At 40.9% G+C, this 24,321-nt stretch overlaps 1 protein-coding gene across 10 annotated transcripts in view; it reads right to left on the bottom strand.

Moving 5' to 3' along the window:
• Window positions 1-24,321, bottom strand: part of TLE4 (TLE family member 4, transcriptional corepressor) — a 136,079-nt gene that overhangs the window by 16,809 nt on the left and 94,949 nt on the right. For all 10 annotated transcript variants that reach the window (XM_036893446.2, XM_036893442.2, XM_036893441.2 and 7 more), the window contains 3 exons: window positions 2,513-2,632; window positions 1,468-1,521; window positions 819-971 (listed from right to left, as the gene is read on the bottom strand). In XM_036893446.2, coding sequence (XP_036749341.1) covers window positions 819-971; window positions 1,468-1,521; window positions 2,513-2,632 — 327 coding nt within the window. The remainder of the gene's footprint in view (window positions 1-818; window positions 972-1,467; window positions 1,522-2,512; window positions 2,633-24,321) is intronic.

Consider the following 24,321-nt stretch of genomic DNA (forward strand, 5'->3'; position numbering starts at 1 on the left):
TAGAAAAGATCCAAGCTTGAATTGTTGTGCAGATCAGCACAGAGGAGCTGCTCATACAAGCTGGCCAGGAAGCCAAGAGAAAACAATGGAAGAAACTAAACCTAGCCCTATGCCAGACACATCCCCACTAATTTGCAGACAACCTGAGGAATTTTCTTTCCTTCACCTGTGAATTCAAAAGGTTATTTGAAAACTGAATTCATCTTTTTTTTTTAATATTATGTTACAAAGAAATAACTGGGAAGAAATAAGGAATACACTCCACACAAAAATGCAATTAACTACACAGCCACAGAAAAAGGAGTATGGGGAGATTATCCTGACTTGCAAGCAGTTTCAGTTTTGCATTTGTGATTTGTGGTGTGAGTCAAGGTAGACTTTTGTAGATGACAGATGACTTTTTAGATAGGAAGGGAAAATTATTGCAGTCATATATAGCTTGGTAATTCAAACAAAACTAGCAACAAAATCACATCCAAGCCCAAAACTCAATTTACCATAAACCACAGGTGACAAAACCACCCTCACTAGCCCCGGTGTATATTTCTTCATCTTCGCTAAGACACGTTTCACTCAAGTTCCCCATATCCCTCCCCTAGCCTTGCAAAAAGACTCATAAACATCTATCACTGGCAAGGCAGTAAACCCGTTCTGCTGCAAAAGTACTTTTGTCAATTAAACTTAAATACTGAACATACACATATATTTGGAAGTAAAGTTCTATAGAAAAAATGTGAAAAACACAAAAATTAAAAAACATTCCAACCCAACCATCCTGCTACAGGCAATACCAGGAAAGACGGTGAAGAGCTGCTTACAAGGCTAAGTTCTTTGGATTTGGAGGAGGGAGTACTGCTTGAGGATGCAATCGAGGCTGGACTAATCGGGGCATCTTTCTTGAGCAGGCGTGTCTTGTCCAGGCCATTCTCTCTCGGGGAATGTGCTGGGCTCCCTCGAGGGGAAGATGGATCCTACACAGAGGAATGCCAAAGGCATTAATGGAGCACAGAGCACCGGCAATGCTGGAGGACTTGGGTGTGGACATTCCTAGCAGAAAGCACCTAGTAACTCAGAAGTGCAAAATGTTCTGGAATAGATGATAAGACTCACCAAATTGCCGAAGAAAGTATTTGGTATTGAAGTCAAAGAAAATATTAGAATTTTTACATTATTTATTCAAAACAAACACAAAAATCAAAACCCTAGTCACTTGTCCATAAGATCTGAAGGCTGATCATAAATGTCTGGTGTGCACTCAACGTAATAGCAAAACAGACTATAACTTCACAGAAAAGAGTAGAAATAAAAAAAGGGTCAGTAACATACATCATCAGTATTACATATATTTTCAGGTAAATGAGAAGTGGGTCCCTTTAAAAGTTAAGAAACCATTTTGGACACTACTTGTTTGGATACTAGCTATTGTGACAGCTGGGCAGGAGCAGGGTTAATGAGGCACAGACATACCTCGTTGGAAACGTCAACCACCAAGTTGTCATCACTCTTCTCACCATCACTGTCCTGCATTGACAATTAAGAAGCATTATTTCCTCCCCCAGCAAAAAAAAAGCCAGATTTTTCCCTAAGTCAGGCCAGACTAATTCCTCACATCTTATAAAAATGAACTGCACCCAACAGTGCTAAACACTTTACAAGGTACTGTGTTCTTTAATCCTCATGATGATAGGAGGTGGAAAATATGATGATCCCATTTTACAGTCAAAAACTGAAGCTGATGGCTTGCTTGGTACTCCAGAGTACTTAGTTCAAGCTAGCCTGTCCAGTCTAAATCCATTTTACAGATGGTTGTGATCTGTCATGTCAATGTTTTTAAAAAACTGTGTAAGTAGCCACAATTGTAAAACTGGGAAGTTCCGCATGAAAACCCCAATTTTCAGCTTTTTTTGAGGCCTGCGGTCTTGCAGGGCATCACCACAGGAAACTGGGCAAGAACTGCTTGCCTCCATACTAGTCCCATCCTACTCACTCCCTTCACGAGACCTGAAGGGTCAGTCAGTGACAGAGAATGAGCTTCAGCCCGTATTAGGGACATGTCTGGATGTCTCTGCAAGTTATATTCCACAAAACTCACTGAATTCCTTAGCACAAGTTCATCTAGACGTTTTAACAGGTTTTCTATGATTTTACATTTATCCTTAACATTTCTAGCTGACCATAGAAAATTCAACTACCTGAAGTATATGGAGGGAAGCAAACACCTCTATAGAAATGATGACATGGAACACCAAGGGCTTCTATGAGTTGCCAGATACAGCACTGTTTTTGCTCCCATACACATATTCACTCACTCACCTGTGCACACACAGGCCCACAGGCCTTCAGCGAGCCAAGTGAGGCACAGTTATAAATGCAGTAACTAGGCTTTCCTCCTAGAAGATTTTTTTTTTCTTCTTATGATCTAGTTTTGGTTGCTAATAAAAAAGGGTAAAATGGATGCTGATAAGTAGCAAAGCAAACTGGCCTCCCCCAAAGCAAAGGTAAATGAACCTACATAACGAGCTGCAATTTCCTTTTCTTCAGTTTTCTGCTTTTTGCTATCAGAGGAATAGTCTGTGGAGTTTCTGTGCTTCTCAGCACCTCGGAAACTGGCAGATGGGGATACCGAAGAACTCTGGAATTAGAGGGAAGCAAGGTTGAAAAGTAATCATCCATTTCACAATGATTTTTTTTTTTTTTATCACTTGAGATTTTTTGCCCTTTTTGTTCATTAATACACACTTGGCAAAGCCGTCAAGAAGAGACAGCAGAGAGAGGAGTAGGTGAAAGGAAAAAGAGAATAGAGGTATAGAAAAAAAGGGGGGGAAGAAAGGAATGGGGGAAAAAAGGGAAGAACAAGAAAGAGGAAGCAGAGACAGGAGGAAGCCGATGAATGAAATAGGGAGGCAGGGAATAGTGTAAACTCCGAGGCAGAATGGGCTCACTCTGGTGGAGACGTCTGTATCACACTGGTGAAGTGCCTTCTGAGAGATGAGTAAGGAAACAGATGTAAGAGAAAAAGGAAGAAAAAGGAGGCTTTTTTTCCTTCTCTCCAAGTCTGCTGGCTAATGGAAAGCTAGTATTTTAAACCTCTACAGAGAAACTAAATACATCAGAATCTAGCTCAAGAGATAATTACTAAGTCTTCAATGAAAAAAACAAAAGGTACTCTTTGCAGATTTAAGCAAACAAAATAGTGATCATATGACACAAAGGTCATATTCACAGTATTGCTTTGCATCTCATCTTAAGGGCCTGAAAGATGCAGAGCACCAAGCAAAAAACAAGAACAAAAACAAACACTTGCAAAGTTGCAAAAATGTACTTAATTTCTTTTGGGCTCTTAGAGTTTTCATGAGCCTGCTCCTTCTCCTCTTTGGGAACCCAGGAATCCCATTAGGACTAGGGAACGGAGAAAGATGTTCCCTCTCTCTAGGGATCCCAGTTGGGGATGATGTGTCTGGGCTCAGGCCATATCATCTCTGCTCTTCTGAAGAACTCTTTAACTGGAGGAGTCCCACACGCAGAAAACAAATGCGGAAAATGAGTCTGTCTGCCACTGAGGCCAGGTGGTTAGTGGCACACCATGCACAAAGAAGTGAAAAAATGTCAGTGAAACTGGAAGCAACCTTAAGAACTGACTCAGGTCCAGACAGACCAAACGGAAGCTCTCAATAAAGGTGAGGTGTAAGAGAAGAGCAGACCTGAACACACAGCTAACCTGCTGAGGGTAGACCAGAAGGGCCGGGGTAGCCCAGTCCCTCAGCAGGGCAGCTGGGCAGGTCTCTGCATGCCTGAATTCACCCAGCCTGTGGCAGGAAAGGCCTGATCTTGGAGGGCAGTGGAAAGAACACTTGAAGATAAGAAAATGTTCTAGAATGAACAAAGAATCGCCACCCAAGTGTCTTTGCCTGGCATCAAAATCATGTCAGAAAAAACTGTTCTGCAAAACTCCTCCTCCTCTGTAAGTTTATTCTCCTCATATAAAACTAACTCCTTGTACTTTTAAAAAAATCTTAGTCTTTTGGGAGTAATAAAATTTATAAAGATACACAAAATGTACAAGGGCTTTTACGTTAACTATGGGACACAGTGTGATATCCAGACTTTGGCTCTTTCTCCCACTTAACTTCCATGGAACCATAACATCACATTTTCTTTTGTAGGTAACTTTCAAAGCCTGGTGTTAGATGAAAACTACAATAAACTTTCCCCATGCCTGGGTTGGTACAGCTACCAAGGGATCACCCCCTAGTGGTCGCTGTGGTGATGGCAACTGCACCCCCAGCACAGAAGGCGGGAGAGCAGGGTAGGAGTTTGGCAGGGGAGGCAGGTGAGAAGGACCAGGGCGTGGGTTCCCAATGATGGGGCTGCAAATCTCTAAACCCTTCCTCCCTGTACTAGTCCCTCTCTAAGGCTTATGTGAATACTCTAAATCGTATGCACCAAACTGTCCCTACTCATTCACCCTTTGTGGCAGAAAATATGGCAGGCATTTTCACTGAAGCAAAACCTTAGAAGCCAAACAAGTTTTAAAAGGAGACTGCCTCATGACTTTCACATATCTTCAATGAGATCTAATCCTATCCCCAAACCACGAGACTTGATTCAATGCTTCTGCTTTGCTTTCACACCATGACCCAATGCAATGAGATTTTAATGACCATTACTCCACTGAAATTATGCACCAAACATCCCCTTGTAAGCTTCCCTTACCATATTTAAGGCCAGAACCCCGTATCTAGTCTCTCCCCTCTCCAGTCTATTCCCCACATTCTGGGATTCACATTCCCCAAAGACAGATTTGACCACTTCTCACCATTCCTTAAAAACAAAAGTGGTTTTCCACCATCCACAGGAATTAAAAAGTCCACCTTTCTGAGGGTGGCTGTTTTCCAAAGCCAGGCACCCCACACCCAGTCTAGGGCCCAGCCTTGTCTCAGTGCTCCCTGCAATTTCATCCTGTCTGTAGCCCCTTTTCCCCTGTTTATGAGAATGACCTTTCCCTCAGCAGCTTTCTTTTGAAGCAGCTCTACCATCACCTTTTAAAGCTCCCTTGGATGCTGTCAGGCAGAATTAATTGCTCATTCCACTTTGTTCCCTTAGTATTTTGTTCACCCAATGAGTTGAGTACTTGTGATCAATTTATGGCTATTTGTTTACAAGGCCACTTCCCACTACTGGCTGTGGGTTACCTGGGGGTGGGGGCCCCCTCACAGTGAGCAGCAAAGAACTGCACAGAAATGTTTCTGATTAAATGATTGAACATCCCCTCTGCACCCCTCTATCTTAATCCAAAATTCATGTGATAAATCTCCTTCCAGAAGCTCCGCTGGGCTGAACAGATCCACAAGAAACCAGTCACTTGAGTAAGATCTGAGCAGTGGAGCCCCTTCTTCATCTCTGCTCCTTTACTACTGCCAGATGCCTCCATCCTATTAATTTGGTATTTTTGATGAAGAGAAAAAAGTGTGTACATGTCTATGACTAATAACTATCTGAGCCTTTTGATTCTGATATACTCTGAAAGTTATTTCTACTCTGCCAAAAGGAAAGACTGTTTTTTAAACTATGATGAAATACTTTCTTATAAATACTGAACAGAATGTTTATTTAGATCTTCATGTACCAATACTTTTGTTTCTCTTAAACTGGTTGTTTCTGGCTCTGTAGGCAATCTTTTATTTGTGAATTTACTGTAGAACAGAGTTACATGTTGGTTTCCTGGTAGAACGATAAAGTAGTTAATTATCCTAACATTTAAAGGTTAAGCTGCACAATGGGCACTGGGGCAATCAGCAATATTCTAATGACATAATTGCTCTGGAATCAAATAGGACTTGGCACAGATTCTCATCATGAATCTTACAAGTCCACCATTCTGCCACTGGAAGGCCACTTGGATGTGTAGTTAGCATGTGAACAGGAAGAATTTAATACATACTGATAAAGACAAAGTCATGCCTCTACTAAAAAAAGGGCTTTTTCTATCATTTTAAAAACTTAGCTAGGTTGGATATTTCCCTAGCTTATTATGGGAAAAAATGCACTGGATCTGTATCATGAGTATTTATATCTATAAATTAAAAATTTTTTTTCTTGGCATGTTTGTTGGGATAAAGGAGCTGCGGATGGGTCACTGGGGAGGGCCCAGTATGGAGCTGAAGGGTACTTTTCATTCTTAGACTATCTTGAAAGAGGACTGCATGGAGGAGAGGCTCATAGACTTCCCTCCAAAACCTTATCAGGGACATTCAGATATATGCCTCTTGCCTCCTGCTTGGCCTCTTCTCTTTCCTGCCCCAAAAGAGTATTTTAAGTAAAAAATATTTTTTCTCATTACAGTTTGATCATGTTATATCAGCAAATTTGTTATGAATTGAGAGTCACAATCAGGAGCAGGAGCTTCTTTGTCCAGAGAAGGCAGAAGACCTTAGATGTGAATATTTAGTAAAAAGTTCTGTGTTTCTAAAAAGCACTTACATTGGGATATTAAAAAGAACAAGGTAGATGTTAAATGAAAGAAAAGGGGTAGGCATAGACAAAGAGAAATCGAGGAAAAAAAAATGATAAAAATTATGTCTTATGATATGGAAATCCCAATTGCTTTGAAGCAAAAGATATGCTTTAAAGACATTTATTATTTACATTACAAATCATGTTTTACCTTAAAATGAGAAAAATGCTAAATCCAGGTTTGAAACCCAACAGACTTTACTAAGAAGGCTAATGACCAAGTCAGAGGGAAAACTAACACTGCCAGCAATCAAAATGGATGGCTCTCCCCCTTTATTTTTACTCCTCTGCCCTCTCTAGATCAAAGGTGAGCATGTATGAGAAAGAGTTCTGTAAAGTACCTACCCCCACCCCACCCCCAAAAAAGAAGTAGTGCTGTTATAATTAGCTAATTTTAATAACAGGTAGCACAGAGTTTTACTAGCAGGCAAAGCATCTCTCTGGAGTCAGACTGCCTGCCTGGGTTTAAGTCGATTGAGAGTCTTCCACTTAATAGCTGTGTAGCCTGGGGCATGCTGCTCAGTCTGTCTCTCTGCGGTCTGGGACAAGAACACCCCACCCACTCCCGCACTGGGCTGCTTTGAGGACTAAGTGAAAGAATTCCCATCAAATACAAGGCATAGTCCCAGACAGACAACTGAGACCCTCTGCAACAGCAACCACACTAAGAGCCCTGCACCCCATTTACTAGAGAGCTAGTGTGGATCTCCTATTTTAAGCCCTACCTAAGGACTATTCTAGGCATTTGTGTAGCGCTACCCCTCAACATAGATATGCAGATAGTTCATAATGACAGGGTTTCAATAGGCTGCTATTAACCAAAACACATCATCTTACAACAATCACAGTAAGGTTTTGGCTTAATACTGCAAGCAGGACTATAAAAACCACCTTCACATCGGCCTTTCTAATTTGACTTCAAATACACATCAAGCTAATTCTGCTTTCCATTCACATAGGTGCAGCAGTGTTCAGATGTCCTTGCCCACTTACAAAATTCCAACCAGAAGGAATATGCTAAAGGTGAGCGGACCACCATGATCAAGAACTCTAAAATTCATTATGGTTTGTTTGCTCAACATCTACAGCCTTTAATCACCCATCTACTTGGTATCAGAGGGCAAATCTGTTTTCAAACAGATAAAGGGGATAATGACACGGTAGAGGGCATCATGAAAATCTGGCTAGGGACTGCATGTCCTGGTTTGCACCTCCTTTACAACTGTCTTCCAAGACCTCTCTTCATTCTTAACCAGACCAGTTGAGAAGATAAATTATACTGCTAGTCCAACTGTAGTTCATTCAGCATAGGAATTAGTTTGGGTTAGGGGCAACTGAGAGGGAGTTTGTTTATGGCAGTGGGGGTGGGGAGGATGAAGGCAGACTCGGGAGGCCTCTAGACTCTCACTGATCCGACGACCCAAGTCCTTCATCATCATTTCCTCTGCAAAAGACTGACACGCAACAGAAACGGATGTTAGCAACTTTCCTGAATTCAGACAAGGACACGGTGCTGCTGGCGATCATTGAGGACTCAGCCCACACCTCCCCTGAAGCAGAAAGAAGGGCCTTTCAGTAGGAGGAGCATGGCCATCACGAGTCATCTCAACCAGTATGTTCACTGGTTCTCAAAGCACTTCTGAGTTATGAAATATTTCAACAAGCTCTGAAGCAAAAGTAATACCCTGAATAAACCTATGTATACCAAACTAACAGCAGCATATATCCCAGTACATTTCTGATAAAGAATGTATTGTAGAGTATTACACAAACTGTTTCAGTTTCTGTTCACAGAGCTCTTTATAACTAATAAAACATTTTAACATTTATTATTTCATTTGTAAAGAAACAACCAGGAGAGAAGAGAAGAATCTTCAGTTAGGAAAAGTTAAAAAGTGAAAATTATTTGGCCAAAATGTACATGTCTTACAAACTGAATCATAATACACGCAAATTTATGTAAATTACCTTAAAATTTGGAGCATGCTGGTGGTGAAAAACCTGAATATAGTAGGGCTCTGAGCCAGTCACTGGTGTCACTTTACTCCTCATTACAATAAGATTTTTTTAAAAAAATAACCTGCTTGATTAAGGAAGTCATTAAAAACACAATCTGTATATAACCCTTCCAGAACTTGCTTTTTTCAAATTAGCATAAATCAAAATTCACCTTCAAAAATGACTGGGACTTTCTGAAGACCTGCCTTTATTAAAACAAGATTTAATATAATCTCCATATAAAAGTAATGAGTTTGTTCTTAAAAATGTTTCACCTTCAATATAACATTTCATGAACATGTTCTTTACAATGTTCTATTGTTGTGTTTCTGCTTCTCTCCTGTAACAGAAACTTGGGTCAAGATAAGTTTCTTTTGCAGATAATCAAAATTCCATCAAGCCACAGGAACTGACAGAGCAAAGATGAAGAGAGGCAGGGTCCACAATGGCCAAGTATGGGTACTAGAGTCAGAGACAGCCCCAGATTCAACATCAGGCTGTACCATTTGCTGTGTGACTTGGACAAGTTAATGAACCTCTCTAACTTCCATTTCCCAAGTGGGTAAAACAAGGATAATAGGGAGTACTTCCCTAGAAGGTTGCTGTGAGGATCAGAGGAGTGCATACTGGGAAGCACAGTGTCTAGCATTCTGAAGAGCCATTCCTCTTCGAGTAATGTGGAAACCACCACCACGCGCTCTTAGTCCAATCATGGATTCATTTAACAAGCACTTACCAAATACCCACTAAATACAGAACTACAAAGATGAATGAAATATACATCTTACCCTACAGTAAGACTCCATGAGTTAAAGATATTTAGAATACAAAAATCCTACATATTATTTCCTTCATGTGGTGTAATATACAGCTCTTCAGGATTCAGTCATTCATGTTTTGTTTCCGTGGCTTCAGCAATATATATTACTTGGTCAGGATAAAATGCTGTAATAATTTATAAGGTATCAATAAAATTGATTTTAAATTAGAACATTATCTTAATGTCCTCTTGGGGTTTCTTGAATGTTATTTCCTCTTCCTGGAATAAAGCTGTTGGCACCACCCCAGAAATTTCATTAAACACAACTACTTTGGCTGGCGAGCTGAGCTGATGGAATATGATGTTCTGACACCAAAGACAGAGATTTGGTTCTTGTGTAAGCACCTGAGCTTTGCTCTCTTGAAACTCTGTCTGCATGTGGTCTACACTGTGGGTTACATGAGGAATTAACTGGGAGACGAAGAGGGGACAAGTATATCCTTCACCATTGATGGAGAAGTGAGTCAACAAATACTGCATAGAAGTCACCTTTTTAACTGTTTAATCACTCCAAAGCTATTTCATGCCCTTCAGTCCAACGGACCTCCTCAAAGTTTGCAAAACCTGCCATGTGCATTTGTCCTCCACCAACAATACCTTCCCCTCATTAAGAGGTTCAATAAATCTTGTTTGTAGATACTATGTATAGTCACATGCACCTGCCACTTCTTCTGGGATTCTTTTTTCCAGTACAGGGCCTATAAAATATGTCCTGTATCATTCATCCACTTACTGCCATATAATCAATGTTACTAAGTCTTACTGGAAAATGTGATGCAGTACATGAGTTTGATTGCCCTGAAAACAAAAGCGGGGTACTGGCACAAATTCCCTGCTGAATTTTCTGGGAAGGTGAACTGGCTTTAGACCTATTCATGTATTGTGCTCTGTTTCTGAACCACACATCAACATACTTGTAACAGCTGCTTTGAAAGAAGCTAAGTAGGGTGGTTGCTCAGCGAAAATAAGTGACTCAGCAAGATATACCTTAATGGACTAGAATCCTCATTTTAGTAACTACTAAAATTTACTGGGAAAGTCTTTCCATGTTGCTATTTTTTCCAGTATACTGTTTTAATCTATTTGAAAGGCTAAACATTTTTTTCTTCCAAAGAGTGTTAATTCCACAGAGCCTCATACATATTCTTATGCATTATGTATGCAAATATACTCTATACAATATTGGAGAGTAGCTGGGCAGGTATATAGAAGAAAATGACATATCAATTTAAAGAAAGGCTGCCTAACAGTTTTAAAGTAGCTTAATCAGAAATTCCAGGTCTTCATACCACCTCAAAAGGGTAAAATAGTTTCAGTGATCACTTAGCCAATTTGGTCTTAAGGTTGTTCATGAAAATGTTGATGTAAGTTATACTCTATAATGAAACTAAAAAGCAGAAATAGAATGCAAGCCATGTATGTAAATTTTTCTGGTAGCCAGATTTTTAAACAATGAAAAACAGGTAACATTACTTTTAATCATATTTATGTAACACAGTGGATCCAAAAATACCATGTCAGCATATAATCACTATCAAAATTATTAATGAGACATTTTACATTCTTTTTTAAAATACTAGCTCTTTAAAATCTGGTATGCATTTTATACTTATAGTACATCTCAGTTTGGACTGGCTATATTTCCAGTGCTGAAGAGCCACGTGTGGCTGGTGGCTACCATATTAGATGACACAGTCTAAAGTTCTTGAAATCACAACAGGAATCAGCATACATTAATACAAGTGCCTGGCACTTTACAAAAGTACAGGCCTAATCTGGCCGCTGCCCCAAATCTCCAATCTCAGTTCAAAGTCTCCTGAGAGCACTGGACACCCCATACTCTTGCATCCTTCAGTGCAGACTTCTGCTGAGAATTCTAAGTGGATAGCATCTTTTAACCTTTTATGTCTCAGCTTAAATGCCACTTGCTTAGGAAGGTCTTCTCAGTGATGCTATCCAAGGTGATCTCTCCTGGACATCTCTACCATTGCTTCTTGTTTACTTCCTTCCTAGCATTGAATCATGGCCATTACTCTGATTATTTGCTTGTCTTTTCACTTGACTAGAAGTCCCACAAAGGCAGAGACCATGCAGCACTGGGTGTGGTGCCTCAATCAGCGGCTGCTGCACAAATGAACAAGAACAGACCTTCCTCTATGTGTATTTCAATCCTTGTGCATACATCTTGCTGGTTCCCAGACTATTTTCATTACACTGAGAGTAGAGATATGCATTGCTAAAGGTCATGTACTACTGTGTACAGTATTTCTCTGTATTCTCTGCAGTTGGATACAAACTGTCACAGAAGAGCCACATGTGGCTTCTGGCTACCATATTAGATGACACAGATCTAAAAGTTCTTGAAATCACAACAGGAATCAACATCCATTAATATAAGTGTCCATTAATTAATAAAACATTCATTAATAGCTGCACGTGTGTGTGTGTGCACACATGCAGGTGCATGAAGGCACACTAAAGGAGAAAGGCAGCTTTCAAAAGTGGTCACTTAGAAAGTGATACAGCGACAAGACAATTTTCAGGGCAATGCTGCAAAGATATTATGAGGAAGCAGTGCAAAAAATAAAATAGAATCAGAGGTCAGAATGGTTCAGGTGGAGAAGAGGCTCAAAAGTGGGGCCTTTTCCCCATTTGCTCCCTCACCAATCAAAGGCACAGGCCCCTCCTCCAAGGTCAGCACCAGGCTCAACCTCTAGGTGTACATGCAAGAAATATTTGTTGTTACTTAAGTATATCAAAGGCCACCAATTTTTTCTTATTCTAAAAGAGAGAAATCTTCAACAGAAGGGGCACATTTTTCAACTGGTTCTCTCCCCTCCTCGTCTCTCATCATGTACTCATCACTGGTCTGTGGCCAGAGAGAAACACATGTTACTAGAGTCTGACCACTGAAAAGGCAGATGTAAGTGAGCCCTTCCTGACAGACCTCCCGCATTGAGAATGCTGCCAGAGCAACAGCTGGTCTGGGGCAGCTCACTCAGAGGACAGTGAGCCCTGGGGAGCTCCTTGAAATGGTTATCTCCCAAGGAGGTTTGTGGAAAAAGGAAAAAAATCCTCAGTATTCCCATGTTTTTTCTGGATAGTACGTCACCACACAAAGGTGATGAAAAATAAAAAAGAGAGCCAAATATAGGGTAGGCAGATTGAATACTTTTTTAAAAAAGAGCTTTACATTGGTTGATGTTTAAGTCATAGACAATTATGTAGAGTTTTAAGTAAATTTTTAGTATGTAAAGCAACATAAGGCATTATTATCAATCAGCTTAAAAAAGTGACTTCAGGATACTGGGGAATGAAAACAAAGGAGACACAGATACTGAAGAGATACAATTTCTAATCATTCCAAAAAAAATGACTTCAAGCAGATTTCACTTGACAACTAGATGTAAGGGTTGACAAAGTACATAAAACCCTGGAAGAATAGGTTGATCCACCAAGAGCTTGCTAAAATTACTCTGGTCTAACCAGATATCAGTATTCCACTAACCAGGGCTGAACTGCTGAGAGGAGAGTCAGGTCATGGTCTAATACCACCCTCCATCCCCTCCAAGGACCATAGGTCAGAGAGCTAAATTATAAGGGAACACAGAAAATGTCTACTGGCCATCCCAAACAACTGTGAGGGCAGGTCTGTCTGTCCTGCTTCTCTGACCCTTCCTCTCTTCTCTCCCTTTTACTTCTCCACTCCTCACCCCACACCCCCTCCCCTCGCCCGGCCCCTGCCCTGCCAGCAATACCTCTGTCAATACTTAGTCCTGCCGGTAGCACTACAGGCTAAAGAGTTTGTTGACCCTTATTCTTGCATGTCCTTTTAGGTTAATTACTTTTGTATACTCAGTGTACCCGGTGACATTTAATCACTACAACGCTACTCATGTAAACAGAACTGAATGAAGCCAACTGCAATCTGGCCTAGTGCTAAATGGCGCAGTAATAGCAGCATGCTGAAAATGGACTGGGCGGAAACACTCTCACCCACAACACTGAGAAATGAGGTGAATACCATTCGATCAAGCACTATTTTATTGAAAAGGAGAGCACCAGCTCTGTGGTAAACTTTTGCTATTTAATACCAAACAGAATTGAAGGAATCCTGCACTATGCATTGTAAGGATGGTTGAGTGTTTGCTGAATGAATGGAGATAAAAATAACTCCAAGTGTAGGTCTGACTTCCGAGGTATGGGTGTCTCCCCTCCATCTGCCTGTCTGTCTCTTCACATGTGCACACACACACCCCATCACAGGGCAGACCTCTGCTAACACAACAAATAGTCTATCATCTTGCTGGTCTTCTAGTTTATAAGCATGAAGGGCCCAGGACTCTAGACACAGAAGACCCCATCACCTAATGTGTGCATGAAAGCATCCAGGAGCATGGGATTAATCACATGCTGAGTCAGAGACCTTGGCACCATTGACAAATTTTGCTGAAACACACAGCCACAGACTTCCTTGTACTGGGAATGGAGAATGGGTAAGAGAGGCCATGAGCAGCCTGGGGAGAGCCACTGGAGGCAGACCACTGGAGGCAGAGGGTGATTTTGCAGAAGTGCTATCAATACTAGCTGGAGGATGGAAAAAGGAAGCTTTACTCCTCTATCTGAAGAACAACAAAGACTCTGTAAGCAGTCTCATGTTGCGATGCCAGTCAAATCCTACCACTTTAGCTGAATAGACACTTTGTGTTGGCCATGTGCTAGACACTGCAGACACAAAGCGCAGTCTTACAGCACTGTGGAATACAAGGGGAGGGAGTAGACTAGAACAATTATTGGCTCGAGAGAGAGGGCTCTGGTCTTAAATTTCAATTCCAGCATTTATTAGCTGTGTGATTCTGGCAAACTAACCTTTCAAGGCCTCAATTTTCCTACTATAAAATGGAAGTATGGCTCTTTGTCCTACAGGACTGCCATGGAGATTAACCAAGATCCACCTGAAGGGACCGGCACACTGCCCTTTCTTTCATGCTCATTTCTGCAACCTCCCTTAGAAGGTAAGGCTAAGCCTTTGCCAGCCCTTGATCCTGGCGGCGGCAGCTACCCCGAGCTGCTGTGAGTGTCTCCTCTTTGCTTTCCTTTAAAAGACGGTAGTGGGCAGTTCCTCATTACCTTGAAGCCTGGGTAAAAGGCACTCTGCTGTTCCAGATTCATATTCGAGACGGCATAGTCTCCAGTCTGGGCACATACCTGCCCTCTTGGCTGGTACCCTCTTAATAAGCTCTGTTCTTTTTCCTTATTTGTAGAATTCACAGCAAACACACTACTTAGCATGACCTGGAGTTTGGGTGACAGAGTGAAGACTAGACTTCCAGGCCCAGCTTCAATGGAACTTGACGATGACACTCAAGTGAGTGGGATGTCAGGACTGACGGGGTCGGAACACAGAATGTCTCCCCCTTGTTAACAACTGAATATCATTAGTTAGTTACTGAACAAGTACCAACCAGCTTGTAGCAGGCACCCTGCAGGGCCCTAAGGCACTGACTCAGAACAGAATTAAAAGGGTGAGCAAGGACCCTACCCTTACGGAGCACTTGTTCTTGTAAGGGGACACACAAAAATAAAATTAGTGTAATAAATTAGGGAAACCTTAATGGTAAGTGCAAATGACAGTATGTTACCAAAGAGATAAACAGGATGCTAAGACTGAGACTAACTAGTGACAGGGCAGGCAGGGATGGCCTCTTCAAGAGACAACATTCAGGCTGACGCAGGAAGCAAAGGCTGGAATCAACCGTGTGAAGTACCAGGAGAGAATGCTACAGATAGAGACCCCGATGAGGAGGAAAGCCTGCAGCAATGCTGGGCACAGAGAGGCTGGGTGTCTGCTGTGGAGGGAGAGCAGGGCTGCACAAGGCCAGCGGGCCATGGTGACATCTAAGTGCCATTGAAGCCAAGTGGTGAGGTGACACACATTCTAAAAATCGTTCAGGAGATCTTTGAAAAGTTCAATGCTAGAGAGAGGGCTGGAGTCAGAGTGAGGACTTTTAGAAACATTAAAGAACAGAGAAGACTTATGTTGCCTACCTCACCATTGGTAATTAAAAAATATACACAATACTAAGTGTACAATATAAACCTTAAATGTATGCTGAAACTAAAATTGCAGAATTCTGAATCAGATCATCAAAACCAAGCTTTCATCACTCTTGGTGTCCCTGCTTTACCAAAACTATTGGCTGGGTCTAGGGGGTCTGGAGAAGGAGTGAAGAGGATGGATTTGAGAGAGATGTAGAGATATAATCCAGTGATTACTTCCTGCAAATGTATATGTGTGCCTGTGCACACTAAGTATCCATGTACTCCTAGGTGTGTGCAGGTATGTACGTATACATATGATAAGAATGGAATCAAGTTTGTCAACCTACTAATATCTTCATGCATCTGCAATCTGATCCAGGCTCATACTGGAACAAGAAAGGGTAGGAGTTTGAGCTATTCCTCAAGAATGCCCCGAACCTAAGGGGTTTATGGGACTGCATGGTGCATGTGAATGGCATTCTACAGGGCATGACAGAAGTGGGGAAATAGCCGACCTAATCAACCAGAATTACATTCAGCAAAGTGGTAGATGCTAAAGAATAAATGCTGATCCTTACTCAAACTTCAGGAAGGAAGAAGGTAAGACATACTCCTGTGATCAACAAAAAAAACAATTATAAGAGTACAGTGAGGTGTTCCAGAAAGATGGGGTTATCCACTGAGACTTGCCATGGGAGAGGTGGCCAAGCACCGCAAAGAAGACCTACCATTTCTAAACTGCCAGGGTCCAAACCCGGACTAAGGCAAGTTCAGCCATGTGAGGAAGCTAGGCTAAGTCTGGGAGGAAAGGAGAGTAAGGCACAGGAGTAGCAAAGACCCCAAAAGGTGTCCTTTCCTCGGAATTCAGGAGCCAGGATGAGACCTGCTGGCAGGAAGCAAACAACTCAGGGACAGGGCAGTGGTTCTCAATGCCACATGAGTCACCTGTGGAGCTCTAAGAAAAAAAAAAGGCCTCTTGGGCCATACATATTTCCTCTGGAGCAGTAAGTCTGACTCTCCACAGGGGCAGGCCTGGGCCACCCTCAAAGCCCCCAAGAGATTCTTGAGTCAGGAATCTCTGCCCTACAGCATACTCAGATCATCGGCAGCTACTTTTACAGCTGTCAGTAAGAGCTACTCGACTAGAACCACCTACTTACTGGTACCAAGCCACTTCTGGCCCTTCCAGAGAGCAAATTAATTCAAAGGTATAACAGCAGCCTGAACTTTATCTCCCTGTGGCTCTTCTCATCAGGATGAACCACATTTAAATGGTAAGAAGTGATGCATTTCAAAATCATAGTTTGGAGTTTGAGAGAAAGAAAAAACTCAAATGTCAAAGGTGAGACTAGATGCTCTTCATACATTCCTGAATATCTGAATGTGGTGTTTATATACGTGACTCGACAATGCTGACAGTGATGTATTTTGAGTGCCATAATTAAAACAATAATCTCAATAAAGTGAGCATTATGAGATAATTGGCCATCCGCAGGTATTAAGCAAACTATGGTAAAAGCCAAGGCTATGCATCGCCAAGGTCAATTACAGTAATTGCTTATCTGAATTACATTACTGCTATTGTAAACCCTGCTTGATTTTAAAAAAAAAGAAAAAAACAGTAAAAAATGATCTAACATACGCCACAGGGAAATGACCTGAGGAGTTCTTATTGTTCTTGTAGCTTAACTACTGGTCATTTAAGAATTCTTGAAATCAACTTTGGTGGGTCCCCACTACATGCTATGCCATATATATTTCCTCTGCTCTACAGTCTGAGCTCAATAAGGAAAAATACCTACCAGACATTAGAGAAGTGGCTCAGAAAGGCAACATATAGGAAAATGGAGTGGCTCTAAACTAACAATAAAATTAGAGGGTACAAAAGAAAAACAAATACCCATTTCTGTGAGTTCCATTTTCCCCGTCACACGTTACAGGAGAAGCTTTCACTGCCTTTTGCAAAACCTGCCCTAGTTCTGCTGGTTTGTAGCTTGTGGGAAGATGTTCACCCACCACATGCCACTGTCAGCTTGTCTAGATTAACACTCAGGCTCAAGTAACCAGTGGTCAAGCAGAAAAGAGCCAGGAAAAGCTTTGAAGACTAGAAGAGGGAAAACAGAATTTTTGACCTTCCTTCAGCTAATTGGAATGTGTTTGGCAATCGAAGAATATAAAAGTTCTTTTTTAAGCTGGGATTAAACATCAAGACTTTGATGTTTTATACGGCATTCTTCCCCACTAATTAACTTCATTAGTGTAGTTAATTATTGGGGAAGAATGCCGTATAAAACATCAAAGTCTTGATGTTTAGTGTCACCATCAGTTCAACTAAACAGTAACAAAGAAATAATTTTTTAAAGCACATTTATGCATGCTCAGCACTTTGTACGCTCAAATCGTATGATAGGAACACAAAATATACAAAGATGCTATCCACAATGCAATCCAACTGCACTGACAGCACAACATACCACTTAATGTAGTGTAACTAAGTGGCCAAGAACACCACATAAGGGTAAAGAATTGAGACATTTAATCACAGTTATGAGGACGGTCATAAATCTACCATTACTGTGAGATGAAGGAGGAGGGGAAACCCACGGCAAATAGCGACAAGAACCACGTAACCTGAAGGCTAATGCTGATTATGCATCAGACAGTAGGCTTAGTTTCACTCTGAGAAACAAAACATGGGCCAAACTATAAAACAAGAACTGCAGACAGCGAATCCTTTCAAGCCCTATCAGATGGCTCCAGGCACATTCTGCCCCTTTCCACTGGAACAGTGTGCACAGGCATGGAAAGAATATTGGACTGTGAAGACCAGGGGTTGGCCTGCTCACTGGGAAGCTCCCAGCTACCAACAGGCTCTACTGAACAAGGCAGGAAAGGTCTCATCTTTAGCTGGGAGGGATGGAGAAATATCTGTCACTCACCGCTGAAAGTATGGCCCACCATCCAGCAGCACTAGGCTCTCCCGAGAGCTTGTTAGAAAGGCAGCATCTCAGACCCTGCCACATACCTACTGAATCAGAAAATGCATTTTAACCAACATGTGTGCTTCTGATACTCACTGAAAGTTTGGAAGCTCCTATCTCAGCCTCCTCACTTTTTACACAGGAAGAAATCAGAATCCTGAGGGTTGAAGACACTCAGGCAAGCTAACAGGGCAGATACTAGAAGTCAATCTGATTTTATAAGAGGCACGGGAAATGATGCCTACATTCTGGGAAAAGAAACCACCCTATATAGAGCAGCAAGGCATCATGACTAAAAGAGGACACAAAAGGGGTCAAGGGAATGAAAAAGGGGCTTGCTTCACTTGGTCTGACAGATTTGGGTTCAAATCTAACTTAGGGCAAGACTCGATCAAACCATGAAGTGAAAACTTTAAAAGTTTGTAAGTATAATGAAAAGATGAAAAGGACATTAAGATGTGTTAAAACAAACTCAGAGAAGGAAAAGCTATGAGGGCTTCATGGTACTTTTTTAGAAGGAGAGGGAGACAAGCACCCACAAAGCCCATCCATGACTAGAAAGGATGCAAGCACATCTTCTGCAAAACTGGATGTGGCCAGACTAACCCACGAGGAACTGAGAAGAATGGGCAGGCCTAGTGCCTCCCCTAAGGCTGATCTAAAAGTCAACTAGGGTTCCAGATGATTGAAAAAAAGGGAACAAGAATAAAAGCTACATGAAAGTCACTGGAGCAAATTTCATCAGAATTATGAATCATCTGATGAACGCGAGTCTCCCCAGTGACATGGGAATTCCATGAGGGGAGACATTTCTTTGTCCTTTTCACCACTGCATCCCCAGAGCCTAAGTGCAGTGCCCAGACTTGGCTAGACACTGAGTAACAAAATTTTGAAAACATTCAACATGTAACTGTTTTGTGGCTTCTATGTAGATGTTCACTGTACTTATCATCATACAGCAGTTACCACGCTGATGAAACAAAACTGACAGATAAACGTTAACCCTTGGGAGCTTTAGTTTCCTAGGCCTGCCAGAACAAACTCTCACAAACCAGGTGGCTTAAAGCAACAGCAATTTCTTCTCCTCCAGCTCTGTATGAGAGCCTTGGCGGCCTCACAAGTTGGAGAACAAGGTGTCAGCAAGGCCACGATCCCTTCTTGCCTCACGCCTGTGACAGGTGCAGGCAATCCTTGACATCACCCAGTCTGGGGCAGCATGGCTCCAGTTCCTCTCTCAGTGTCCCCACCCCCAGTTTTACTGAAGTGTCTCAGGAACTATTCCTTCTAGGTGACTTTCCCACCACATCCATGTGACCTCACTATCAAGGTAGAGGCTTTTTAAATAAAAGTTCCCCCAACCACTTATTTCTTTTGAGTCTTGCCTCATCTCCACCTTTGAAAGTATTAAGAAATTCAACCTGTAGCACTTCTCCATAGGCATAGTATTTGTAATGCAAAATGATGAACCTGACCCTCCAAACCATCCTCTGACACCAGACCTTGAATGAGTGAGGGCAGCAGCAGCAAAGATGTGACAGGTGTGGAGACCGCTCCTCACAGAATGTATGGTCCCTTGAGACCCAGCGCTACTTGGTGGAGCACAAACTAAGAGTGCATGAACTTTCTCCTTTAAAACACAGTTTTTTAAAGATTAATCATCTGCCTAAATGATGTGTTTGATATACATAAAAAATTTTTCTTAATTACTTGGCAGTCAGTATCTGAAATCAATGCAGTCTCAATCATGGATTGACTTCTGACTTCAAAATACTTTTGGGGTAAGTAAGAAGCAATTTTTAATTCAAGCCAAAGTAGCTGAAAAACAGAAATCATGCTCTCTTACATCTCAAGATTCTGCCAAGTAGTTAAGTGTGATAACTGATACTCAGACATATGACCTTCTGTTCAATTCGAATGAGTTATCTTTAGATATTTTATGATGACTATTCTTGTGACTTAAGTACCTCATAATAAAATCCATCTTTCATTTTTCACTTGTTTAGGAAGGACTCGAATAATCCCCCTAAAACAGTGTTCTGGCAAACACTCTTAAATTATGTAATGCACCAGGTTCAACTCTGCTGGTACAATCTCTTTCAAAGAAGATGGTTATAATACATTATCATTACAGCTATACAATCCAAGTTGAATTTTCCTTGGCTGAATTCCTAATATTTTAATGCTGAAATTGATCTGTTTTAAAAACATCATGTGAAGGGTTTTTAAATACCATACATGCCCAAGCTCTTTATTTAAATGCTTTAGAAATGAGCTTGCATAAACAGAAAAAAAAAATCTGTTCTCTAATCTAGCATTAAGCATATTTTAAAGAACAACAGGCATGTTTCCAAACAAACCACTGTAGTATACAAATTACCCAGCAGGGATAGGATAACAATGCTTCTTATGTGGGTTTGGAACCTAGAGAAAGCTGACAATTCATCAAAGTTGTCCTGGAAACAATATACAATGTATTATTTAAAACACGAGAAGTGCATATTTGGGCGTGGGCTACTCTCGCAAATCCGTCAGATTGTGAGGCTGCCAAGGCTCTCACATAGTGATGAGGAATGGGAGTGTGTAGGCACTGAAATTATGCAAGGTTTTGCAAGAACACAGGAACACCGTGACTCACATGCCTGGCTACAATCCAGTTCCCACTTGGGAAAACTGTCCTTAGCCTCTAAGACCACCAAGTAGATTGATAGCCGTAGTGGCCACAAGTTTGTACACCTCCCTGTATCTGTACTTGGCAGTGTCCTGCCATATTGATGCTAGACTTGGTCATATGAGTTGCTTTGGCCAAGGGTATAGAAGGCAGCAAATTTGAAGCAAAAACGCTTTCTTGGACTGTCAAAAGAACAAGGCTTGGCTAGCCTGCTAGAGAGCCAGATGACCTGAGCTGAAGACCTTCTAGGCTACTCTGCTGATGGCAGACACATGAGCAAATTCAGCCAAAAGTCATTCATGCCAGCCCAATTAGAAGGACTTCCCCCATAGTGGACAGAAGACTAAGGAGATATAACAAATAGCTTTCATTTTATATCACTAAGTTTTAGAAAGGTTTATTATACAGTAAATGCTTACTGATATAACCATTTAAATGAGATTAAGCACTATAGGAGTAAGTGCCCCTTCCCCCTTTTAAGCCTTATTAGGAATAAATGAAAATAATGTAAATTAAAAAGCATGCTCATTCCTTTCTGGATCTGAGCCTTATGACTTCTAACACCTTAAGAAATGAATCAACATATGCATAAATGGTAAACTATCATAAATTCATCATTGTGTCACCAATACCAAATGGTATTTGGAAAACACTCTAATTTTCCAATCATTTCCACATATATCGCCGTTTCTGCCTTCCCCAAAACTTTGTTAGGCTAGTATTCTCACTACCAAGTTAGTGATGAGCAAACAGAATTCTAGTGAGAGTAAGCGACTGCTTAAGGTCACACAGCTAGAGAGAAGTGAAGCTGGTAGTAGAATACAGGCCTTCTGACTCCGGGGCTCAACTGATTTTCACTAACACTGACACAAAACAAGGAGAATATGACATGGTCAGTGAGATTACTCACACTTTGCCAATTCACGGAGTAAAAAGGCAAGATATAAAAAACTATATATTGGTATAACTGAAATGACTTAGAAAAAAATGGAATGGCTCATAGTATGAATCCTAAATTACACTGATATTCCAGGATTATATCATTAGGTATGTATCACTATTTAAAAAAGTAATTTCCTTAAAGAGCAACGAATATTTTCCCAAATCAGCATTTTAAAAATACTTCTCAGTATTCAAAGTGTACATAATTTTGTGAATGAAAGGAATTTTGAAGATACAGGGACCCAATACACATACCTTCATAAAATTAGGACACTGTAGAAACTCTATAATTAGTTCTTCTCACACTTGAGTATCCCCAAAACTCTCAACTTTAGTATTATGCTCAGTTTAATTCTGTATCTCATCTTCATTTAAATTTCCTCTTCAACAGATTTTAAAAGGGTATAAAAAGCATCTTTTAGGGTCATCATTTCATGAAAAAGAAATACTACCTAAGCTCTAGAAGAATGACTCTGTTATCAGTACACTCTTCAAGACAAAGGAGGATAGACACTGAGAAGGAAAGAATTCATCCTAAAGACAGAGAAGGGTAAGCTGGGAGGAAATTAATGGTCTGTATTAAAGACTGGACAACTTTTTCTATAAAGGGCTTCCTAGGAAATCATTCTAGGCTTTGCAGGCCACATAAGGTCTCTGCTGCATATTCTTTGTTTGTAACTCTTAAGAAAGGTAAAAACCAGTTAGCTTGTAGGCTACAAAAAAACACAGAAAAAGAAAGAAATGGATTTGGCCTGTGGGCCATAATTTGCCCACCCTCTCATCTATGTAACTGCAAGAGAATGTGGTGTATTCCTACATTTTTTATAATCTAAAGAGTATCACCACAACACTCATATCAAATTTCCAGCATTCTCTCCTCAGGGTACACTCAACAGGTCCCCAGACAGGAGAGGAGAGGTGAGGGTGTACACAGCATTATCTGAAATTCTGCCCAAGGGTCACTTCATCACTCTGAGATGCTTGAACACTTTGATTTTCATGATTTGAAAGACAAGGGAAAGGTCATAAATTGTCATCTGTTAACTTCGGTGATCAGTCAACTCAGTCTCGTGGTATAAGTTGTACCTAGTACACTGGCCTAGAAAGTACTGGCTGGCTGGTTTAGAGGAGAACTGGCTAGAGGTGCCTGAACACCCTTCCCTCCCTTCACTGATTTATTCAAGAATAATAACAAATGACTATTGTGGCAGGCACCCTGACAGGAATGCTCAAAGCTGAAAAGGGCAAGGTCTCTGCCCTCAAAGCATTTTGCCCATGGAAAAGTTACAAAGATTAGATAAGCATACAAGTTCTAAGACTGCACTTAAAGAGTGCATGTCAGGAAATCCTGTGAGGCCAGATGTGCTCTAGAATAGAGTATTTTAGGAATTTGAGAAAGGCAGTATGATACATTTACTGTAGCAGAGCCTGGGATAACACCACATAATCAAACATTAATATTTCCATAGTGAATCCAGTCAATTTTGCTACCAAATGAGATGCTAAAAAAAAACAAAAACAAAAACCTCTGTTTTAAGAGCTTTTTGGATTTCAAAGTAGAAGATAAGGAATGTGGGCTGGCCTATTATCAAAAGAGTCTATAAATTTATTTTATCTTTCTCTCTCTTTTAAGATGTTTTAACTTAAAAAGAAAAAATGGAATGTGGTGTTTCAGGTTCAAACTTTAATTATCAACTTATGCTGCACTAAGGGGGCCTTTTTTATGACACCAGATCTGTACATATCTGTACAAGAACAGGTTACCTGTGATGCAGGTGAGTGGTAAGTTTAGGCTAACCAAGATTTGACGTTTAGTAACATTTTCTTATGCTACCCAAGAGTCATTAAAAAAAAAAAAAAGACTGAAAGTAATATATAAAATGCTTTCTAGGAGGTAGTTAAGGGATCTTTCGAAAATCTGTAGCATAGCTTTCTTAATAAATTACCCACCAAATCTCTTACATTGCCCACTTCCAATTCTATACGCAATGTGGCTAGGTGGCTAGATGAGGTAATATAACTTTAGAAGGGGGCCACCTTAATGTGGACATTACATCTTCAATTCCCAAGAGAAAACACTCTGATACCCCATAATGTGAAAGGCACAGATCTTCTGACCTTCTCAGTATGTATGCCCTGTCCCTTAACAAGGAAAGAGTCTGTATCCAATTGACCTTTGCCTCACTACAGCACCCTACATGGAGCAAGCCTTTTATCACAATCTAACAAATATATGAAAGCTATTTTCATTTGTACACCTAAACATGAAAAACAAAATATACTTGGGAGATGGCAAGTTCCTTTCACCACATGTGTGAAGTCTATCCAGACTCATTCTAATTCATCAATACTTAATT

Source organism: Manis pentadactyla, chromosome 3 (assembly GCF_030020395.1).
Source record: "Manis pentadactyla isolate mManPen7 chromosome 3, mManPen7.hap1, whole genome shotgun sequence".
NCBI classification, from domain to species: domain Eukaryota; kingdom Metazoa; phylum Chordata; class Mammalia; order Pholidota; family Manidae; genus Manis; species Manis pentadactyla.